We start from the raw sequence: 17,738 nt of genomic DNA, 5'->3' as shown, positions 1-17,738 counted from the left end.
TGACATCTTGGCACCTTCAATATATATTCTTCTATTTTTCCTACATTTTGAACCTTGCTTTGAAAGCCCACAGAACCAAGCTTTTTACTCTTGACTTTATTTTGCAGGCAGCCCTCCCAAAGGCCACCATCTTGGACCTGTCCTGTAACAACCTGACGTCTCTTCCGGTAAGAGTGATGCCCCTGGTGTAGAATGCCATTAAGCTGGCTGTAGTGCAGACTGTAGGGAGTGGTGTGGTGAGTGGTTAGGGATCCTAAAGAACAAACGGGGAGATGGGAGATTATAAGGGGCTTGGGATGGGCTCTGAAGGGAGTGCCTTGGTGATAGGAGGGGGACCGAAGGAAAAGCTAGAGTGAGGTGAGTGGCAGGGGTACCAGACAGTGTATGGAGATGTGAAAGCTGGAACAGGTAGGGTAATCCAGGATCGTGTGCTGGTATCAGGCAAGAGAAGACGATGGAATATGAGGAGGGAGGACAGACTTGAGGCCTTCTAACACCAATCATATGTGTAGCTTCAGTTACATTGGATTTAGGCTAAAACTCAGGTTCTTTCTGCGTTTTTTCTTGTTCCGTAAATTCAAGTCGTACTTGAAATAGGTTGGTGGTAGAAGGATATAAAAATTCAATGTTATCGTCAATTGTAGTTACTTGTCTGATAATCGTATTGTCAGACTGCACTGTTCCATCTATATGGTCAATCAATCAATCAGGGAATTGTAAGCACGCTACTCACCTGTGAGGGTCTTAAGGCCCTGAGGGGGAGGTTGAGGTGGGGGTGTGTGTGTAACCGCAGATCTGTTTAGCCGAAGAGCCAGGTCTTGAGGGTCCTCCTGAAAGTGTTCAGGGAGGGGGCACGTCTGATGTCTGCCGGTAACTCATTCCAGGTCTTGGCTGCAATGTGAGAGAAGGATCTTCTGCCTGCTCTGGCTCTGTGGATGCGTGGGGTTTCGGCCAGTGCGAGGTTGGAAGATCAGAGGTTTCTTTTGGGTACGTGGAAGTTGATTCTGTCGTTGAGGTATTTGGGTCCGTTGTTGTGTAGGCATTTGTAGGGGTGAGTGAGGATTTTGGAAGTGATTCTTTTCTCCACGGGGAGCCAGTGGAGACTTCGTAGGTGTTGGCTGATGTGTTTGTGTCGAGGGATGCCGAGGACAAGTCTGGCGGCGTTGTTCTGTATTGTCTGGAGTTTGAGGAGTAGGGACTTGTTGATGCCGGCGTAGAGTGCGTTTCCATAGTCCAGTCTGCTGGTGATGAGTGCGTGGGTGTCTGTCTTCCTTGACTCAGGGGGGATCCACTTGAAGGTCTTGCGGAGGGTGTGGATGCAGCTGGAGGTGACGACGTTGACCTGTCAGTTCATGGTGAATGATGAGTCGAATACGATACCGAGATTCTTGGCGTGGTCTGAGGGGTTAGGTGGACTTCAGAGGGCGGTCAGCCACCGGGTGCTGTCCCATGCAGAAGGGGTGGTACCAAGGACGAGGACTTCTGTCTTCTCGGTGTTGAGCTTCAGGCAGCTGTTGGTCATCCAGACTGTGACGTCTTGCATTCCTTTCTGGAAGTTAAGTTTGGCAGTGGTGGGGTCTTTGGTGAGGGAGAGGATGAGTTGGGTGACGTAGGATACGATGTTGAGGCCGTGTTGTCGGAAGATGGCTGCGAGGGGGGCCATGTAGATTTTGAAGAGGGTGGGGCTCAGTGATGACTCCTGTGGGACTCCGCAGGTGATTTTCGTGGGGTTGGAGAGGAAGGGTGGGAGTCTGATCCTTTGGCTTCTTCCGGTGAGGAATGATCGGATCCTGTCCAGGGCTGTTCCTTGTATGCCTGCGTCGTGTAGTCTGGCAACTAGTGTGCAGTGGGAGACTGTGTCGTAGGCCGCTGATATGTCGAGTAGGATGAGGACTGCAGAGTGGCTTTGGTCCAGGAAGGTGCGGATGTCGTCTGTGGCGGCGAGTAGGGCGGTCTCTGTGCTTGCTTCGGAATCCGGATTAGGATGGGTCGAGGACGGTATTCTCTTCAATGAATCGTGTCAGTTTCCTGTTGACTGTTTTCTCTGCAACTTTGGCTGCGAAGGGGAGGACCGAGATGGGCCGGTAGTTCTTGAGGACGGTGGGGTCAGCTGTGGGCTTCTTGAGCGGGGGTCTGACTTCTGCGCGCTTCCAGTCATCTGGGAAGGTGCCTGTTTTAAAGGTGGTGTTGATGGTGCGTTGTAGCTCGGGTGCGATGGTCGATGTGAGGGGGGCAGGGGCCGGTGGGGCCCCCCCCCCCGAGTGGATGCTTTTCATGGTCGAGGCGGTGTCTTCGGCCGTGATCGGTGTCCAGTTGGAGATGGTGGGCTGGCTGGTGTTTCTGGGGGGCGGGGAGACATCTGTGGCGCCTGGTGGTTGGTTGATGAAGTTGTCGTAGAGGTTTTTAGGTCTCGCCTGAGGCAGCGCATGCGCTGTTCTGCGAGACATTTAGTAAGTGGGTTTTGAAAGTGCTACCACAGGCTATCGCTGGCCTCACGCCTGCGGTTATGCGCGCGCGCGCGCATGCGCGCAGCCGCCATCTGTCTTTCCTCCGTCACGGGTCATTAAGTGCATCGCAATCACTTTCACTTTTGCGGCCGCACAGCCACGTCCCTTTCATGGCCGCGCGGCCAATGCTTGTTCTATATGTGTATTACTTTAGATCCCACGTGGGGTTATATTGGCACACCGCTTCCGGTTGCAGCACTTATGACATTTGATTTGCTACCGTCGATTATGCCCTGCAACCCACCGGGCTTGCACCCCACACCATTGAGGATTCCCGGACTACACAGGCCATTGCCGCATTTTGGTTTTTCATGTCAGCCAACACCCCACGAGGGACATGTCTTTTCTATTTTTTCTTTTTCCTTTCTTACATTTGTTTTTTATCTTATCATGTTCATTTCTACTTTAGTTGTCACTTTAAATTTTCAGCGGACGAAGGCGCGGTATTAGACTTATTGCCATTCCCGGCAGTCTCTCTTCACTTACTTTTTCTCTGGCCCGGTTTCTATGACAACAACGGACGCCGCGCTGGATCAGTTTTTCTGCCACATTCCTGATGTTCCTTACATGCAGGGTTACTAGCAGACAGCGATAACATCCCGGGTATGACACGCCCCCAGAGTCTCTCTTCTTTCACTTTTTCCAGTGAGCGCGCGATTGTATGCGCTATATATACCGGCCCACCTCACTGACAATGGACTCCACTCTACCCTAATGGGGTTCCAGGAAGGAGCTAAGGTCGCTCACGGCTCCAGGTAAGCGGGATGCTTCCCCACCTATATGCGATACTCTTTCCTGGTAGTCGCTTTCCTCTGCCTGCGTTCTTGTGCATACCTACCTTCACGCATTTCCGCTACTGACGCCTGTCTGTCCTTATTGTTTTCAGGCCTCCTACCGTTGGCCCCTTCCACCTTTTTACCTTTCTGCCCTTCCCCAATCTCCAATTGGTCACTACACCTTATCTGGTAGTTTCCGCCTTGGGGGACTGAATCTGGGCTTTCCTCTCTATCACCCGAGACTTCAACGTCGGACATTTTTTGCAGTCTGCGTCCTGCATGCCATCTTCCTTAGTTTACCTCCCTGCTGTCCCCTGTCTGAGTTTATACCCCTACACGGCAGCCCACACCCTGTAGGGCCTTTACTAGCCTCTTATGTCCCCGTGCAGTGGTTTTTCACTGTACTTCTAGACCACAGCACCCTATAGGCATACTGAGGCCGTGGCCGGGTCTCCCATTCCCTTTGCGCTTGCAAGTGTAAGACTCATTATTGACACAGCGGGTATACACCCCAGCATGATGGCCCACATCGCCGTTAGTCTCAAACTAGCCCCCTGTTGTCCCATGCAATTTCTGTGCACTTGTACCCCAGACCACTACTTGCTTTAGGCGCACTGGGCCTTAACTGGGTCTCGTATTTCTTCAATACCCGCATGTCTCAGATCCAACGTGGATACAGCGGGTTGTAATTTGACGCCTTTTTCTGATTACACTCCCACACGGCAACCCACCCCCCATAGTCTCTGATAATCACATGTGGGCCCGTGTTTGTTTCAATTGACTCCTTGCTTTCACCCTTGATATGTGCCTGACACACCGAGGACCATTCTTTGGGCTATCCACGACCCTTGTACTCGCCATCCTTATTTCCTTATTTCTGTCGGGGCAACACTGGGTTCTTCTTGACCTCTGCGCCCACCAACACCTTTTGAAGCATCTTTGAATACAGATCGCTATTGTCCACTTTGTTCCTAACCTTCGCACCAGCTTTTACCAGACTCTGTCCCATGAATCTTGGTAGGATTTTGCTCATTGTCTTTTCCCCCCATGCCAGACACACATATTTTGGCCCTTATCAAGGAGGCCATGGATGCGCCATCACACACGTGATTTCGCCCGATCGTGGACATGGTCTGTTCCCACTAGGAGACCTGCATACTTTGGAGTTCCACGCAAACATTTGATATTATAGACACGGTATGTAGCATCCAGCTCTGAGATACCACCTACTTCACAATGTATTGGGTTTTCCCCCCCCCCCCCATACAGCTCTTGAATACTACTGTTATGGCCCCAGATGGTTAACGTGCTCCCTTATCCCTCACATCAATGTACATAGTTCCTGCCTCAAATGACCATAGTTTCATCCCATGGCGCAAGGCCCAGTATGCCCTGGTTTGTGCACAGACACTCCAATTTCTATATATTTTCTCTTGAACGCTTCACACCGCGGTTGTCCTACTGTGTGCACTTATTTGCGGTCATACCCACCATCTGTGGCGCCTACTTTGGCATCTCCACAACTGGACACACTGACGACTGTACCCTAGACATGAAGGATTAATCATCACTTGCCCTATTCAGCGTGACCCATGGACACAATTCGCTTGACACACGCTATTAGATGTGAGTCACAGATTTCTTGACACATCAGCCTAAACATTCCCAATACTTTTAGATGCTTACTTATAAGGTCCCAAAAGCAAGACCCCTTGGCTATGCCAATGCTTTTTGATCTTGAGGTGGAAATAGGTTCCAAGCATGTTGCAGAGGTCTTGGGATGGGTCTGGGACGGGATTGGTCTGACCTAAAATTGACTTGTTGATTGGCCATCTCAGATAACGGGCAAAGTATGAGGTGAATCCGCTACTCGAATGCTCAAAGTCCTATAGAAGCCTTAATTATTTTTCCATACAAATACTTTCATTCTACATTTTTATGGTATACTAAATTATTTCGTTATTTAGAAAACTATTGATAAAATAAAGGTGGTCATGACTGCAAAAGAGGAATCCTGGACAGGTGTATTGTTTGTCCTTTTTGTGCTGGCCTTGTTTCAGGGCCTGTGTGCCCTCCCTGCCAGCCCCCTCCTCTCTTCGTGCTCAACTTAAGCCCCCTTGACCCTCGTCGATGCTTTGTTGGATAAAGAGGGTGCACTCCTGTCCCCCTCGTTGGTAGCAGAATTCCTTCAAACCTCCTCCTTGCAAGGTATCCTGCCATTCCCTCTCAGCGATGGAGTGGATGCTCTTTTTAAAATGTGCCTCAGCCCTTAGAACCCAGTCATTACAAACCCATCAAATGCCTTTCAGTCCTGGCTGAAATACTCAAACTGTCCATCAAATACTAGAATGTTGTAACCGTTACTCGCCCTTATCACAAATCAATCCGATTTTCCTGCTGACCAAAACTGCTCTTGTTTGGAATAATCCCCTCGGTGGGGGGGACACAGGCCCCAACGGACCTGTTGGTAGTCCCAACTTTGGCATGACACATTGGTTTTAAGAAACCCGCGCCAAGTTGTAAAAATGTGTTTGTATCAGAAAGTTGAACTCTAGACTGTGGCGGTACCGCTGGGTCACCCGTTTCTCCAGTTCTCTTTAGCATCTGCCTTGCTGCATTGTTTGTGGAGCTAGATTCAAGGCCAGTGTTTATTTTTAGTGCAATGATAGTCTAATGTACGTGAATATCACGGCCGAGTGCCTGGTCCTCGGAAAACCCAGGAAGTGCCTGGCGTGGTCCTGCTCTATACAACATCCAACTTGCTTCACACAGGAAACCAGACTACAGCCAGAAAAGGGCTCTCAAAGATTGCCTGCATGTCAGCCCTGTGGAGGAAGTGCTGTAACCTGCCACCAGAGGTAAAACGGTAGAAATGGTGCAGGCATCGCAAGTAATGTGATGCAATTTGTATAGCGTGTGATTAGCTGGGAGGTGTTTGTAACGCGCGTGATGATCTAGAAGGTGCCTGTCCTTTTGCTTTAATTCTAAGGATTAGCAATAACATGCACAAGGCCATTCGTCTGACAACAGCCGCCCGGTTTGCAGTGCTTTCTGAGGAGGTTCGAATCTATCACATGATCTAGGAAACGAAGACAGGGAATTCCAGAGCTTGGGTACCGCCGCAGACCAGGCACTACACAGGCCGTGACCCAGCAAAACCTAGCGCTTGTGAGAAGAGCGACGTTAAGAGTGGAAAATAAGTAGTGTCCACCAGATTAACAATATATATGCCTATACCAGCTGCAATCCTAAAACTTAGAGATTTAATACAAAGTCTTAAATGCAAGATTCACACCAAACCCCCTGTGTTGTGTGTACTTGGCACAGAATACTGCTGGGAGGTGTGTGTGAGTTTGCAAAAAAATAGTATGCTGCTCACTGGGTCTTGAGGTAATTGCATCCAAATTCTGCTGCCTGGCCACTAAGTGTGTTTCTAATGTGGCTGCAGAACGCTTTCCCGCCCTGGCGTCCGGCTTGGACTCGTAGAGTGTATTGGTTGAGCACTAAGAGATACATAGCCCTGCTCTTCTGTCCTCGCCGCTGGGGCCGGGGATGTCAGACTCTGCCAGTCTGTGGGACGTTTTAATGTCACATTTAAAACCTGGCTATTATAACTGCACATATGCCAAGCCCGTCTCCCCTTTTCGCTGCATTTCCAAAACTATAGTCAAATTTCCCTATAGTATACTAATCCACCACTAATCCTTTTCGGTCCCGGAGTAGCGTGCTACTCGCCGAAAAGCGCTTCCACGCCACGTCCGGAACACTAAGCGCTATATAAACACAATAATTACATAGTACTAGACAGAGAGTGCTGGTGAAACTACAGTCGTTTGAGCCACTGGAGTGCTGTGTTGTGTCCTGTAGGTGGCAGCAAAGAACGACGAAAGGTAGAGAATGCGACCGTAAATTAAAGTAGGGAGCTGATGTTAGTGAGCTACCGAGAGATAATGAATATATAATGGTGATTGCAATTTGCAGCTGTAGAACACTTAATTAAGCCTCGTTTGATTGTGCTGCAAGGCATTCTTTTGACTGCGATAGTTGTAACCCTCTGTAGGAAGATGATTCCACGCAGAGCAGAGTTTCCAAGTGCTAATTAAACGGGTGAAGACCTAATTATTTTCACATAAGCTAGTGATGCAGTGTGGGTAAATATGCATTAGTGCACAGTTGGGGGGAGAGCTTCTCAGCCATGCTCAAACTCCATGGGTATTAGAACTAGTGGGCAGGTAGAATGGAGACTTTAGTGTTTTGGAATTAAGTAAATGTTGCATGTTCTTGAGCGCACAGTTTCCGGCGTGCACTGCCACGGAGTCAGGAGTTCGGTCACTCTGGCTGTACCCGTAGAGACTGTGCTAGAAGGGGTGCTGTGGTGACCGCGAGGGAGCCTGGGAGGGAGGACTCTTGTGAGACACGGCAGAGTGAAGGGCCTGCTGGGGAGAACTGAGCGAGTGTCATTCAAGAGTGAACAGATAGCGCACATACTACTGCATTTATTCAAACTCGTTTTAAACCACTTCAGACAATCTTTGCGCTATACAATTGCAATTAAGCATTTTTTTTTTTTTTAATATGAGTAAATTACCCGGCCTCCAGTCTTAGCTGTAGCAGCGCCTGGGAACATAAAGGCCATTTCCATAGAACTAAGGACAGCGAAAATAAAGAATACCTCAGAGGTACACGCTGCAGGAGGGTGCAGCTCTACTGCCATAGTCTTAATGCAGAGTGTCACAGGAAGTAGCAGAGTCTCGGTACAGGAGGGAGAGAACAATACCGGGATTCACGGAAGTAGCTTCCTCTTCTTGAGGAAAACTCGCCTCCCCTGAGTCCATGAATGAATCCATAAAGGCCCTTGAAACCCGCAGATTTCATACTAACCCATTAGAATTATAAAAATGAATCAGCAGCACATTTCCCATATGTGACAACTTGACTAACATCGCCTGGATAAGGGGGACTCTGTTTCGAAAGTTGTACACAGCATTTTAAGCGATAGGGTGATAAAAGTAGTCATCTTCTCCCCCCCCCCCCCCCCCCCCTACTAAGACCCGTCAATGAAGGGGTTGCAGGAACACACAAAGCCTTGAACCAATCTAAACAGAAGGATGATAAAGGGTTAGAAGTCTTGAAAACAAATAATATGAAATTGACTAACAAATTCAAGCGATGTCGGTTCACTTGATTTTATGAGGGAGAGGCCCGCCAGATTCCAGCTAACTATCGCCAACGTGTGTTTGCTGAATATGAGAGTTGAGCCTCGGTCTAGGTCCACTCTTTCCCCGCAGCTCGGCTCTGCTGTGTCTTGCCTCCAGACCCCGCCCTCCTCATGGGACAGAATGCCTGCAACCACCGTAACCTTTCTCAGCTTTTTTTTGTTCTTAATTTTTTCCATGTTGTGCCACTGTTATTGTGCCCATCTGTGTCTTGCTTTAATTCCACCACTGTTTTTATTTTCTCATGCCTGCCTATTCCTTTTGCCGCTGCGGCCCCTCTCCCCCCACAGAATCCCACCCCCCCACTGGAATTCCCCCGCTCCAGCCTCTCCTCCCTCCCCTACTTAATGGCGGCTGCTGCAGGGGAGCACAAGTACGACCTCTGACCCTCAGTCTAGATCCACTCTCTCCCCGCAGCTCCGCTGTGCCGTCTGTTGCCTCCAGACCCCGACCTCCTCCTTGAGAGGTTCGAGGCTGCTGTCCGGTCCTGCCCCTGCTGCCCGCTCCAACTGGGACCAGACTGCCTGCAAACCACTGCAACCTTTCTCAGACGTTTATTTTCTTAATTGTCTCCCTGTTGTGCCACTGTTATTGTGCCCATCTGTGTCTTGCTCTAATTCCACCACTGTTTTTATTTTCTCGTGCCTGCCTGTTCCTTTCACCACTGCTGCCCCTTCCCCCCTCCCCCCCCCCGAATATACCCGCCACCCAGCCTCTCCTCCCTCCCACCTCCCTTTCTTAATGGCGGCTGCTGCGCCGTCGCGCCAAAGGCAAGCCCGTCCGTGACCCAACCGTGGGCAGCGCCAGGAACCCTGAACCTCCCACTACCCATCGCTACGACACCGCCACCCTCCACGCACTCAAACCTGTAAGACTTAGAGAATGCCAACAGGCCTCGCCGAACACGATCCACAGCCAGTTCTCCTTCCTCCACTGCCGCCAGACCCTCACCGTCACCCCGGCCTCCAACACAGCAGACGCCAGCACCACCCTAAAATGCATCCTCCTCAACGTACGCTCAGTACACAAACACGCCATGGAAATCTGGAACCTACTCGACTCTCTCTCCAGACATCGCCTTCTTCACAGAGACCTGGACCAAACCATCATCCGCCCCAACATCCGCACCGCCATCCCAGACGGATACAAGATCCAAAGGAAAGACCGCCCCAACCACCCAGGAGGTGGCCTCGCCATCGCCCACAAGAGCACCCTCCGCCTCACCACCTCCAGCGAAACCTTCCCCTCCACCGAACACCTGCACTTCCAGACCCACACCACCCCCAAAGCCACACTCCGAGGAACCCTTGTCTACAGACGCCCCAGAACACCCTTCGCCACCACCATCACCGACTTCATCGCACCCCACGCCATCGCTTCAACAAACTACATACTCATTGGAGACCTTAACTTCCACCTCGACAACCCCAGCGACCCCCAACTCCACTATCCTTTGTGACAACCTCGCCAGCATCGGACTAAAACAACTCGTCAACACACTGACCCACAGAGCAAGACACACCCTTGACCCCATCTTCGCAGCAGGAAACCGCATCCAATTCAGCCACACCACGCAGCCGCCATGGACCGACCACCACTGCGTACACTTTGCCATCAACAAACCCAAGGCACCCAAACCAGCCCCACGCCCACCACGAAGGAACAGGAGCAAGGTTACAGACGAGCAACTTAACTCCGCCCTCACCCGAGATAACCACACCTGGGCACCCGACGCAATTGACGCAGCCAGAGAACTCCACACCTGGATCTCCCAACTGCCCAGACGAGCTTGCCCCGCTACGCAACCCGACAGACAATGCCCCAGGAAAGCAGCCTGGTTCACCACCGCTCTCCCAAGAAGCCAGACGCACCTGCAGACGCCTGTAGAAGAACTGGAGAAACACCAAAACAACCTAAAACTACACCACCTACAAGGATGCCATGACAGACTACCACAACCAGATCAGAGCAACCAAGAGGAACCTTATGCACAACAAAATCCTGGCCAACTCCACTAACTCCAAGGAACTTTTCAATGTCATTCAAGAATTCACCAACCCAGGCAGCGAAGCCACAGACATCTTCCAATCCCAAGACCTCTGCGACAATCTTGGAACCTATTTCCATCTCAAGATCAAAAACCTCTACGACAGCTTGATCAACCACCCACCAGGCACCACAGAGGGCCCCCAGAAACACCTGCCAGCCCACCATCGCCACCTGGTCACTGATCAAAGCCGAAGACACCGCCTTGACCATGAAAAGCATTCACTTGGGGCCCCCCACCGACCCCTGCCCCCCTCACATCTACCACAGACCTGCGGCCGCCATCGCACCCAAACTACAACGCACCATCAACACCACCTTCAAAACACCTCCCAGACGACTGGAAGCCCACAGAAGTCAGACCCCTGCTCAAGAAGCCCACAGCTGACACCACTGACCTCAAGAACTATCGGCACATCTCGCTCCTCCCCTTCGCAGCCAAAGTTGCAGAGAAAACAGTCAACAGGAAACTGACACGATTCATTGAAGAGAACGCCGTCCTCTACCCGTCCAAATCCGGATTCCGAAGCAACTGCAGCACAGAGATCGCCCTACTGGCCACCACAGATGACATCGCACCCTGCTGGACCAAGGCCACTCCGCAGCCCTCATCCTGCTCGAACTATCAGCGGCCTTCGACGCCATCTCCCACCGCACACTAGTTGCCAGACTACACGACGCAGGCAAACACGGAACAGCCCTGGACAGGATCCGATCATTCCTCACTGGAAGAAGCCAAAGGATCAGACTCCCACCCTTCCTCTCCGACCCCACGAAATTCACCTGCGGAGTCCTACAGGGTTCATCACTGAGCCCCACCCTCTTCAACATCTATCCCCCCTCGCAACCATCGTCCGGCAACAAGACCTCAACATCGTATCCTACGCCGACGACACCCAGCTCATCCTCTCCCTCACCATAGACCCCACCACTGCCAAACTCAACTTCCAGAAAGGAATGCAAGACGTCGCAGCCTGGATGACCAACATCTGCCTGAAGCTCAACGCCGAGAAGACAGAAGTCCTTGTCCTTGGTTCCACCCCTTCTGCATGGGACAGCACATGGGGACGACCACCCTCGGAAGCCCACCTACCCCTCGGCATCGTACTCGACTCATCACTCACCATGAACCGACAGGTCAACGCCGTCACCTCCAGCTGCTTGAACACCCTCCGAATCCTCCGCAAGACCTTCAAGTGGATCCCCCCTGAGTCAAGGAAGACAGTCACCTACGCACTCATCACCAGCAGACTGGACTATGGAAATGCACTCTACGCCGGCATTAACAAGTCCCTACTCCGCAAATGCCAGACAATACAGAATACCACCGCCAGACTCGTCCTCGGCATCCCCCGACGGGAACACATCAGCCAACACCTGCGAAGTCTCCACTGGCTCCCCTGAAGAAAGGAGCCAGTTTCACTCACGCCTACAAATGCCTACACAACAACGGACTCAAATACCTCAACGACATAATCAACTTCCACGTACCCAAAAGAAACCTCCGATCTTACAACCGCTCACTGGCCGAAACCCCGCGCATCCACAGAGCCACAGCAGGCGGAAGATCCTTCTCTCACAATGCAGCCAAGACCTGGGCACGCCCCTTCCCTGAACACCTTCAGGAAGACTCTCAAGACCTTGCTCTTCGGCTAAACAGATCTGCGGACCCCTTCCCCCAGTGCCTTAAGACCCTCACGGGTGAGTAGCGCGCTTACAATCCCCTGACTGATTGATTGATTGATTGAGCCAGTCACAATTGCCAGAGAATTTAAGTGTTCAAATCTCTTAGGTAATGGGAACTTGTTCTCAGAGGTGGGACCCAAAATGTGACTGAATATACAAAGTAGTTGGAGGGGTGGCTGGTTTGGCCAGGATAGGATTGGACCTGTAGGGGGGAATATGATGTGGCTTAGTAGAGCTGGCAAGTTTAGGGCAGGGCCAAATAATAAACCTCAGGGGCAGTGCTTTAATGTTCGTACCCGGCCCCTAAAATCCCACCCGGGAAATGTAAGTTTATCCCTACACATTCGCCGTTGATGTATTCATTAATGAGGCCAATCCATCCCACTCTCCTAGCCATGGCGACATGCTGTGCCCATTGGCCTTTCATGCCAATGTATTTGCCTCCTCTATGTGACACTTTGTTTTTTAGCTCCCTTGTTCCAACCTCTAGAAGGCGAACATTACACATTACTACTGCGTAAGGGGAGGCTACGGGGTGAAGGTTGATAACCAGTGTGGCTGGAACACAAGGACGAGTAGGCCTGGCCACAAAATTACCCCAACCCTCAGACCGCCTTTATGGAATTACACGTTTGTGCAAGGTGTGGGAACAGGAGATCATTGTTGCTCCCTGATCTATCAGGTCCGCGCTTGGGACGGGCCATGACACCCATTGCTGTTACGGGTCCCCCGTCTCACCGGCCTGATCAACAGTCCCTCTCTCAACAGCTGCACGCTCAATCGTCTCTTGTGAAAATTCTTTCACACTAGTGGGCTGTGATGTCCAAGGCTTCTTCAACTGCAAGGACAAGTCACAAATGGCTATCTCCACTACCCCGATCCTTAGGATGTCAAGGGCTCCTTCCCCGCAATTAAGCTTCTTAGAGGAGCCCGTCTTGGGATTGGAGGTGATGACAGTTGTCGGAGAACTCAATCAATCAGGGATTTGTAAAGCACACTACTCACCTGTTAGGGTCTCAAGGTGCTAGGGGGTGTGGGGTGTTGCGGCTTTGTTGGCATCATCTGAAGAGCCAGGTTTTTAGGTCTTTCCTGAACTGGAGCAGTGTAGGGCTGTGCCGTAGGTTATGGGGAAGGCCGTTCCAGGTCTTTGCTGCGAGGTAGGAGAAGGACTTTCCACCCACTCTGTTCCTGTAGAAGCGTGGGCTGGTTGCCAAGGAGAGATCGGCTGAACTGAGATTTCTCTTGGGTGCTTGGAAGGAGAGACGGTGGTTGAGGTCCAATGTTATGGCGGGTCTTGTATGCGTGTGTGAGCAGCTTGAATGTTATTCTTCTTTTGACGGGGAGCCAGTGGAGATTACAGAGGTGTTAGGTGATGTGGTTGTGCCGGGGGATGTCGAGGATTAGCTTGGCTGTGGCGTTTTGGACAGTCTGAAGCATGTGGAAGAGTTTTTTTGTTGATTCCGGCATAGGGGGCTTTGCCATAGTCCAGTCTGCTGGTGATGAGGGCGTGTGACTGTTTTTCTGGATTTGGAGGGGATCCATTTGAATGTTTTACAGAGTATGCAGAGAGTGTTGAAGCAGGCCGAGGAGATGGCGTTGATCTGATGGTTCATAGTGAGCGATGAGTCCAATATGATGCTGAGGTTGCTTGCATGGTCTGTGAGGGTGGGAGGGTTTCCAAGGGCGGGGGGCTCCCAGGTGTCGTCCCAAGCTGAGGGGGTGGAGCTGAAGATGAGGACTTTTGTTTTCTCTGAACTGAGTTTCAGGCAGTTGTTGTTCATCCAGGTTGTGACGGCTTTCATCCCGTCTTGGAAGTTTTGCATGTTGATGTTGGGTTTCTTAGTGAGGGAGAGGATGAGCTTGGTGTCATCAGCGTAGGAGACTATGTTAAGCCCGTGGTTTCCGACGATGGTTTGCGAGGGGGGCCATGTAGATGTTGAAGAGGGTGGGGCTGAGGGAGGATCCCTGGGGTGCTCTGCATTTGGTGTCTGTCGGTTCTGAGAGGTAGGGCAGAAGTCTGACTCTGTGTTCTGCCTGTGTGGAATGAGTGTATCCAGTCTAGGGCCTTTCGTCGGATGTCGGCGTCATGGAGTCTGGTGGCTAGTGTGCGGTGGGAGACGGTGTCGAAGGCTGCTGATAGGTTCAGGAGGATGAGGGCTGAAGTTTGGCCCTGGTCGAGGAGGGCTCGGATGTCATCAGTGGCGGCGAGAAGGGCAGACTTGGTGCTGTGGTTGCTGCGGAATCCAGATTGGGAGATGTTGAGGACTTTGTTGGCTTCGATGAAGTGTGCTAGCTGGATGTTGATGGCTTTTTCAATGACCTTGTCTGTGAATGGGAGCAGCGAGATGGGCCTGAAGTTCTTGCTTTATCTTTGACTTCCTGGGATCTGATGGTCGACAAGCAGTCATGGTGCTCTAATTATCATGCGAAAGTCAGTAAGTTTGGGCCGGTAAGACTACCAGCATTGCTAGCTGGATGCGCAGTGCTATCCTTGCGAGAAGAGGAGATCGAGTCAACAACAGGCCCACAATCCCATTTGTAAACCCCTGGGACGAGTAGGCCAAGTTCCTCTTTGACAGTGATGATTTCCTCTGTCACAGCCTCCACAGCAGAAATTAACAAGCATTGTAATGCTTATAGGTCTCCGATTTGTGAAGGTCAGAGCTAGTGGCGTTGTAAATGACAATGTCTTTTACCCATGTGTTATGGAGTGGAGTATGATGTGTGTAGTGGAATTATGTGGGTTGTATTGGAGTTGTGTGGTGTGGAGTGGATGTGTGTAGTGGAATTACGTGGCATAGTGTGCAGTAGAATTATGTTGATAGTAATTTTGTGGTTTTGAGTGTACTGAAATTATGTGGAGTGGGATTGTGTGTCATGGAGTGTATTTATTTTGAATGGTATTTTGTGTAGTATAGTGGTATGTTGTGTTTAATTATGTGGTGTGCTGTTGAATTTTGTGACGCAATTTTATATTGTGTGGATTGGATGTATGTGTTATGTTGTGTAAATGTGTTGTTTAGTTGAGGTATGTGGTTTGTTGCCGAATTATGTGGTGTGGAATGGAAATGTATGGAGTGGAATTGTGTTGCGTGGAACTGTGTGGCATTGAGTGAAATTATGCTGTTTGGAATTATATGGCATGCTGTGGAATGTATTTATGTGGATTGTTGCTATGTGGCAATTGCCGTGTCCTAGAGTTGAGTGGGAGGAATGAAAAATCGTAGACTGGATTTGTTGGAGTAAAGTGTCAAGATTACGAGAGTGACAATGGAACCAGCTAATCTCAAGCATATGGGCAGGCTTGAAGCATATATAGTGATTATAGCATGTTTCAAAGACCGCACATGCATTCTGCCCCGGCTCGACCTACAAACTGTATAAACAAAGCAGTAACATAAAAAACAAAAGGCAAATAGATACCTATTTAGTGGCTGATTTGTACAAAGTGTAATCAGAAAACCTGGATAATTTGCTGCTTCCCCACTTATTTTTGTATGATCTTAGGCAAATATTTTATTTCACCAAAACTACTTCTTCATTATTCCGTAAGAAAGTAGTTTCAAATTGAGTTCTGAATACTAGTTGTACAAAAATTATTTAATAGACTATAATGTAGCACTATAGTACTCTGGGCCACGTACAGGGCTTACATGACAACTGTCTCGCCTCTTGGTTCACTAATTGTTTATATTTAAAAATACTCACTTTTAATAAGTACTTCTTAGTGCAGTTCTGTAATTAAACTTATTAATTTCAAAGCTTCGACATGTTAAATAAATACACTTTTTAGGTCTCGCCTACGCAGCGCGCATGCGCTGCATAGGAAAGAGACCTCTTGAAATCGATTCAGCTGTGCAGGCAAAAACGTGCACAAGTTGCATTGCTTTCAATGCAACGTGTGCACGCTTGGTCATTCCCTTGCGGGAGCGAGCAGCGCCATATGTTAGCAATTATTGCGCTCGCTCCCGCAAGGGAAACGCTGCCTGCTCTCGGCCGCACTCCCCCCCCCCGCCACCTACTTGCACGAGGCGCGCGCGCGCTTGTTTGGAAGATGTGGGTGCGGTGAGAGATCATCAGGTCTCACCGCCGGCCCCTCAGCTCTAATCCCTAGGTGTATGCGGCGTGGCTCATGAAAACAGTGTGACACTGACCGTATTGAACAACATAAAGGACACATGACTATGAGTCAGTAGAAATATTCAAGAGGCCAAAGAGCGGGAAGTGGGTTTGTACACTAGGTGGCGGCATTCGTAGCTGGTGGAGTAAGCAGACCATTGGCAACTAAACGAAGTGGAAGGATGGCACGGTGGCCGTAAAGTAACAGTGTGTAGAGTGCCGTATTTTTTCACAAATTGACATGCTGCACTATGTCATTTTAGGGCATTACCTAACATTCCATTCAAGGTGTTATGTCGAGATATTGTTTTTTTGTTCCCCAGGGGCCATTTAAAAAACCATTGCAAAGCACTCTGGTTACAGAGAGGCTGAGAACGGTGAAGCACATAGTAACAGCGATCAAAAACTGGCACACAGGCATTGGCACACGGGAGACGTTGGTAGTGTTTGTGTTTGACAGGACGTAAATTGGCACCAGAATACTTAGGAGACTGATGTGTGTGTGGCTCACTGCAGAACTTCAGCTACAGGGCAGATTGACTGCGAGCTAAGCACTATTTATAATATAATGCATATTTTTGAGACAGTGAGACTAACTTACTTACATCGGTGAGGCGAGCCATGTCAAATTTGTTTATGGCCGGGCCGTCCGCCTTCGGAGTCCTCCTGACCGCAACAAACAACTGCCTCGAGCAGGTCCCGGCGCCGGCCAAGTCTGCTGGGGAGCAGCAGCATATTGCTTCACATCAGTAGAGCCCCATTAGAAACGTTCTTTCCCAGTCCTGCGAAACAAATCCGTTTGCCCAGCTCACTGCAACTGAAAGGTTTCTAGGTGCACCGCAGGCCTGTCCCGGACCTAGGGCGCATTAGGAGGCTATTCAAGAGGTGACTGTCGTAGCATCTTGTTGAGGTTCTTGTCGTGCCTGTGGCAGAACTTGAAGACAAGTAGCGCATGACCGGGAAGCTTCTGAGGTAATAGAAGGAGATTGTGCAACAGCCCAGCGGAAAAGGCCTGCCTGGTAACTAACTGTCCAATTCTTAACAAGCTGGAAAGCACACCACAGAGGGCACACAACTTTTATACCTCGAGGAACTTTTTGGGCAATTTTTATTTAGCGCAAACTAGCTCTGGGAAATTACTCTACTTGCCCAGAATCACAAGGTTTTGAGCCGAAGCCGGGACTTGTTTTTAATTCCTGTTAATTAATTAGTTTATCCCTTCCTCCCATCCTGTTTTCCACACTCAGCCAATTAGCAAAGCCAATCACTCGTTTTCTATATGTTCTGGCTCTCCAGCCTTTCCACTTTTCTGTTGCCCTTTTTCTATTTGTCTGCTATTGATCGTTTGGCTGTCTGCTTCTTTCGCCGTTTCTTTCTATGCATTCTCT

The 17,738-nt window shown here is 50.1% G+C and overlaps 1 protein-coding gene across 1 annotated transcript in view; it reads left to right on the top strand.

Annotated features, from left to right (window-relative positions):
* Positions 1-17,738, top strand: part of LRRC59 (leucine rich repeat containing 59) — a 97,163-nt gene that overhangs the window by 32,451 nt on the left and 46,974 nt on the right. The window contains exon 3 of the mRNA XM_085617102.1: positions 108-167. Coding sequence (XP_085473228.1) covers positions 108-167 — 60 coding nt within the window. The remainder of the gene's footprint in view (positions 1-107; positions 168-17,738) is intronic.

This window comes from Triturus cristatus, chromosome 7 (assembly GCF_964204655.1).
Source record: "Triturus cristatus chromosome 7, aTriCri1.1, whole genome shotgun sequence".
Taxonomy (NCBI): Eukaryota; Metazoa; Chordata; class Amphibia; order Caudata; family Salamandridae; genus Triturus; species Triturus cristatus.
This window is presented reverse-complemented; position numbering and strand designations above follow the sequence as displayed.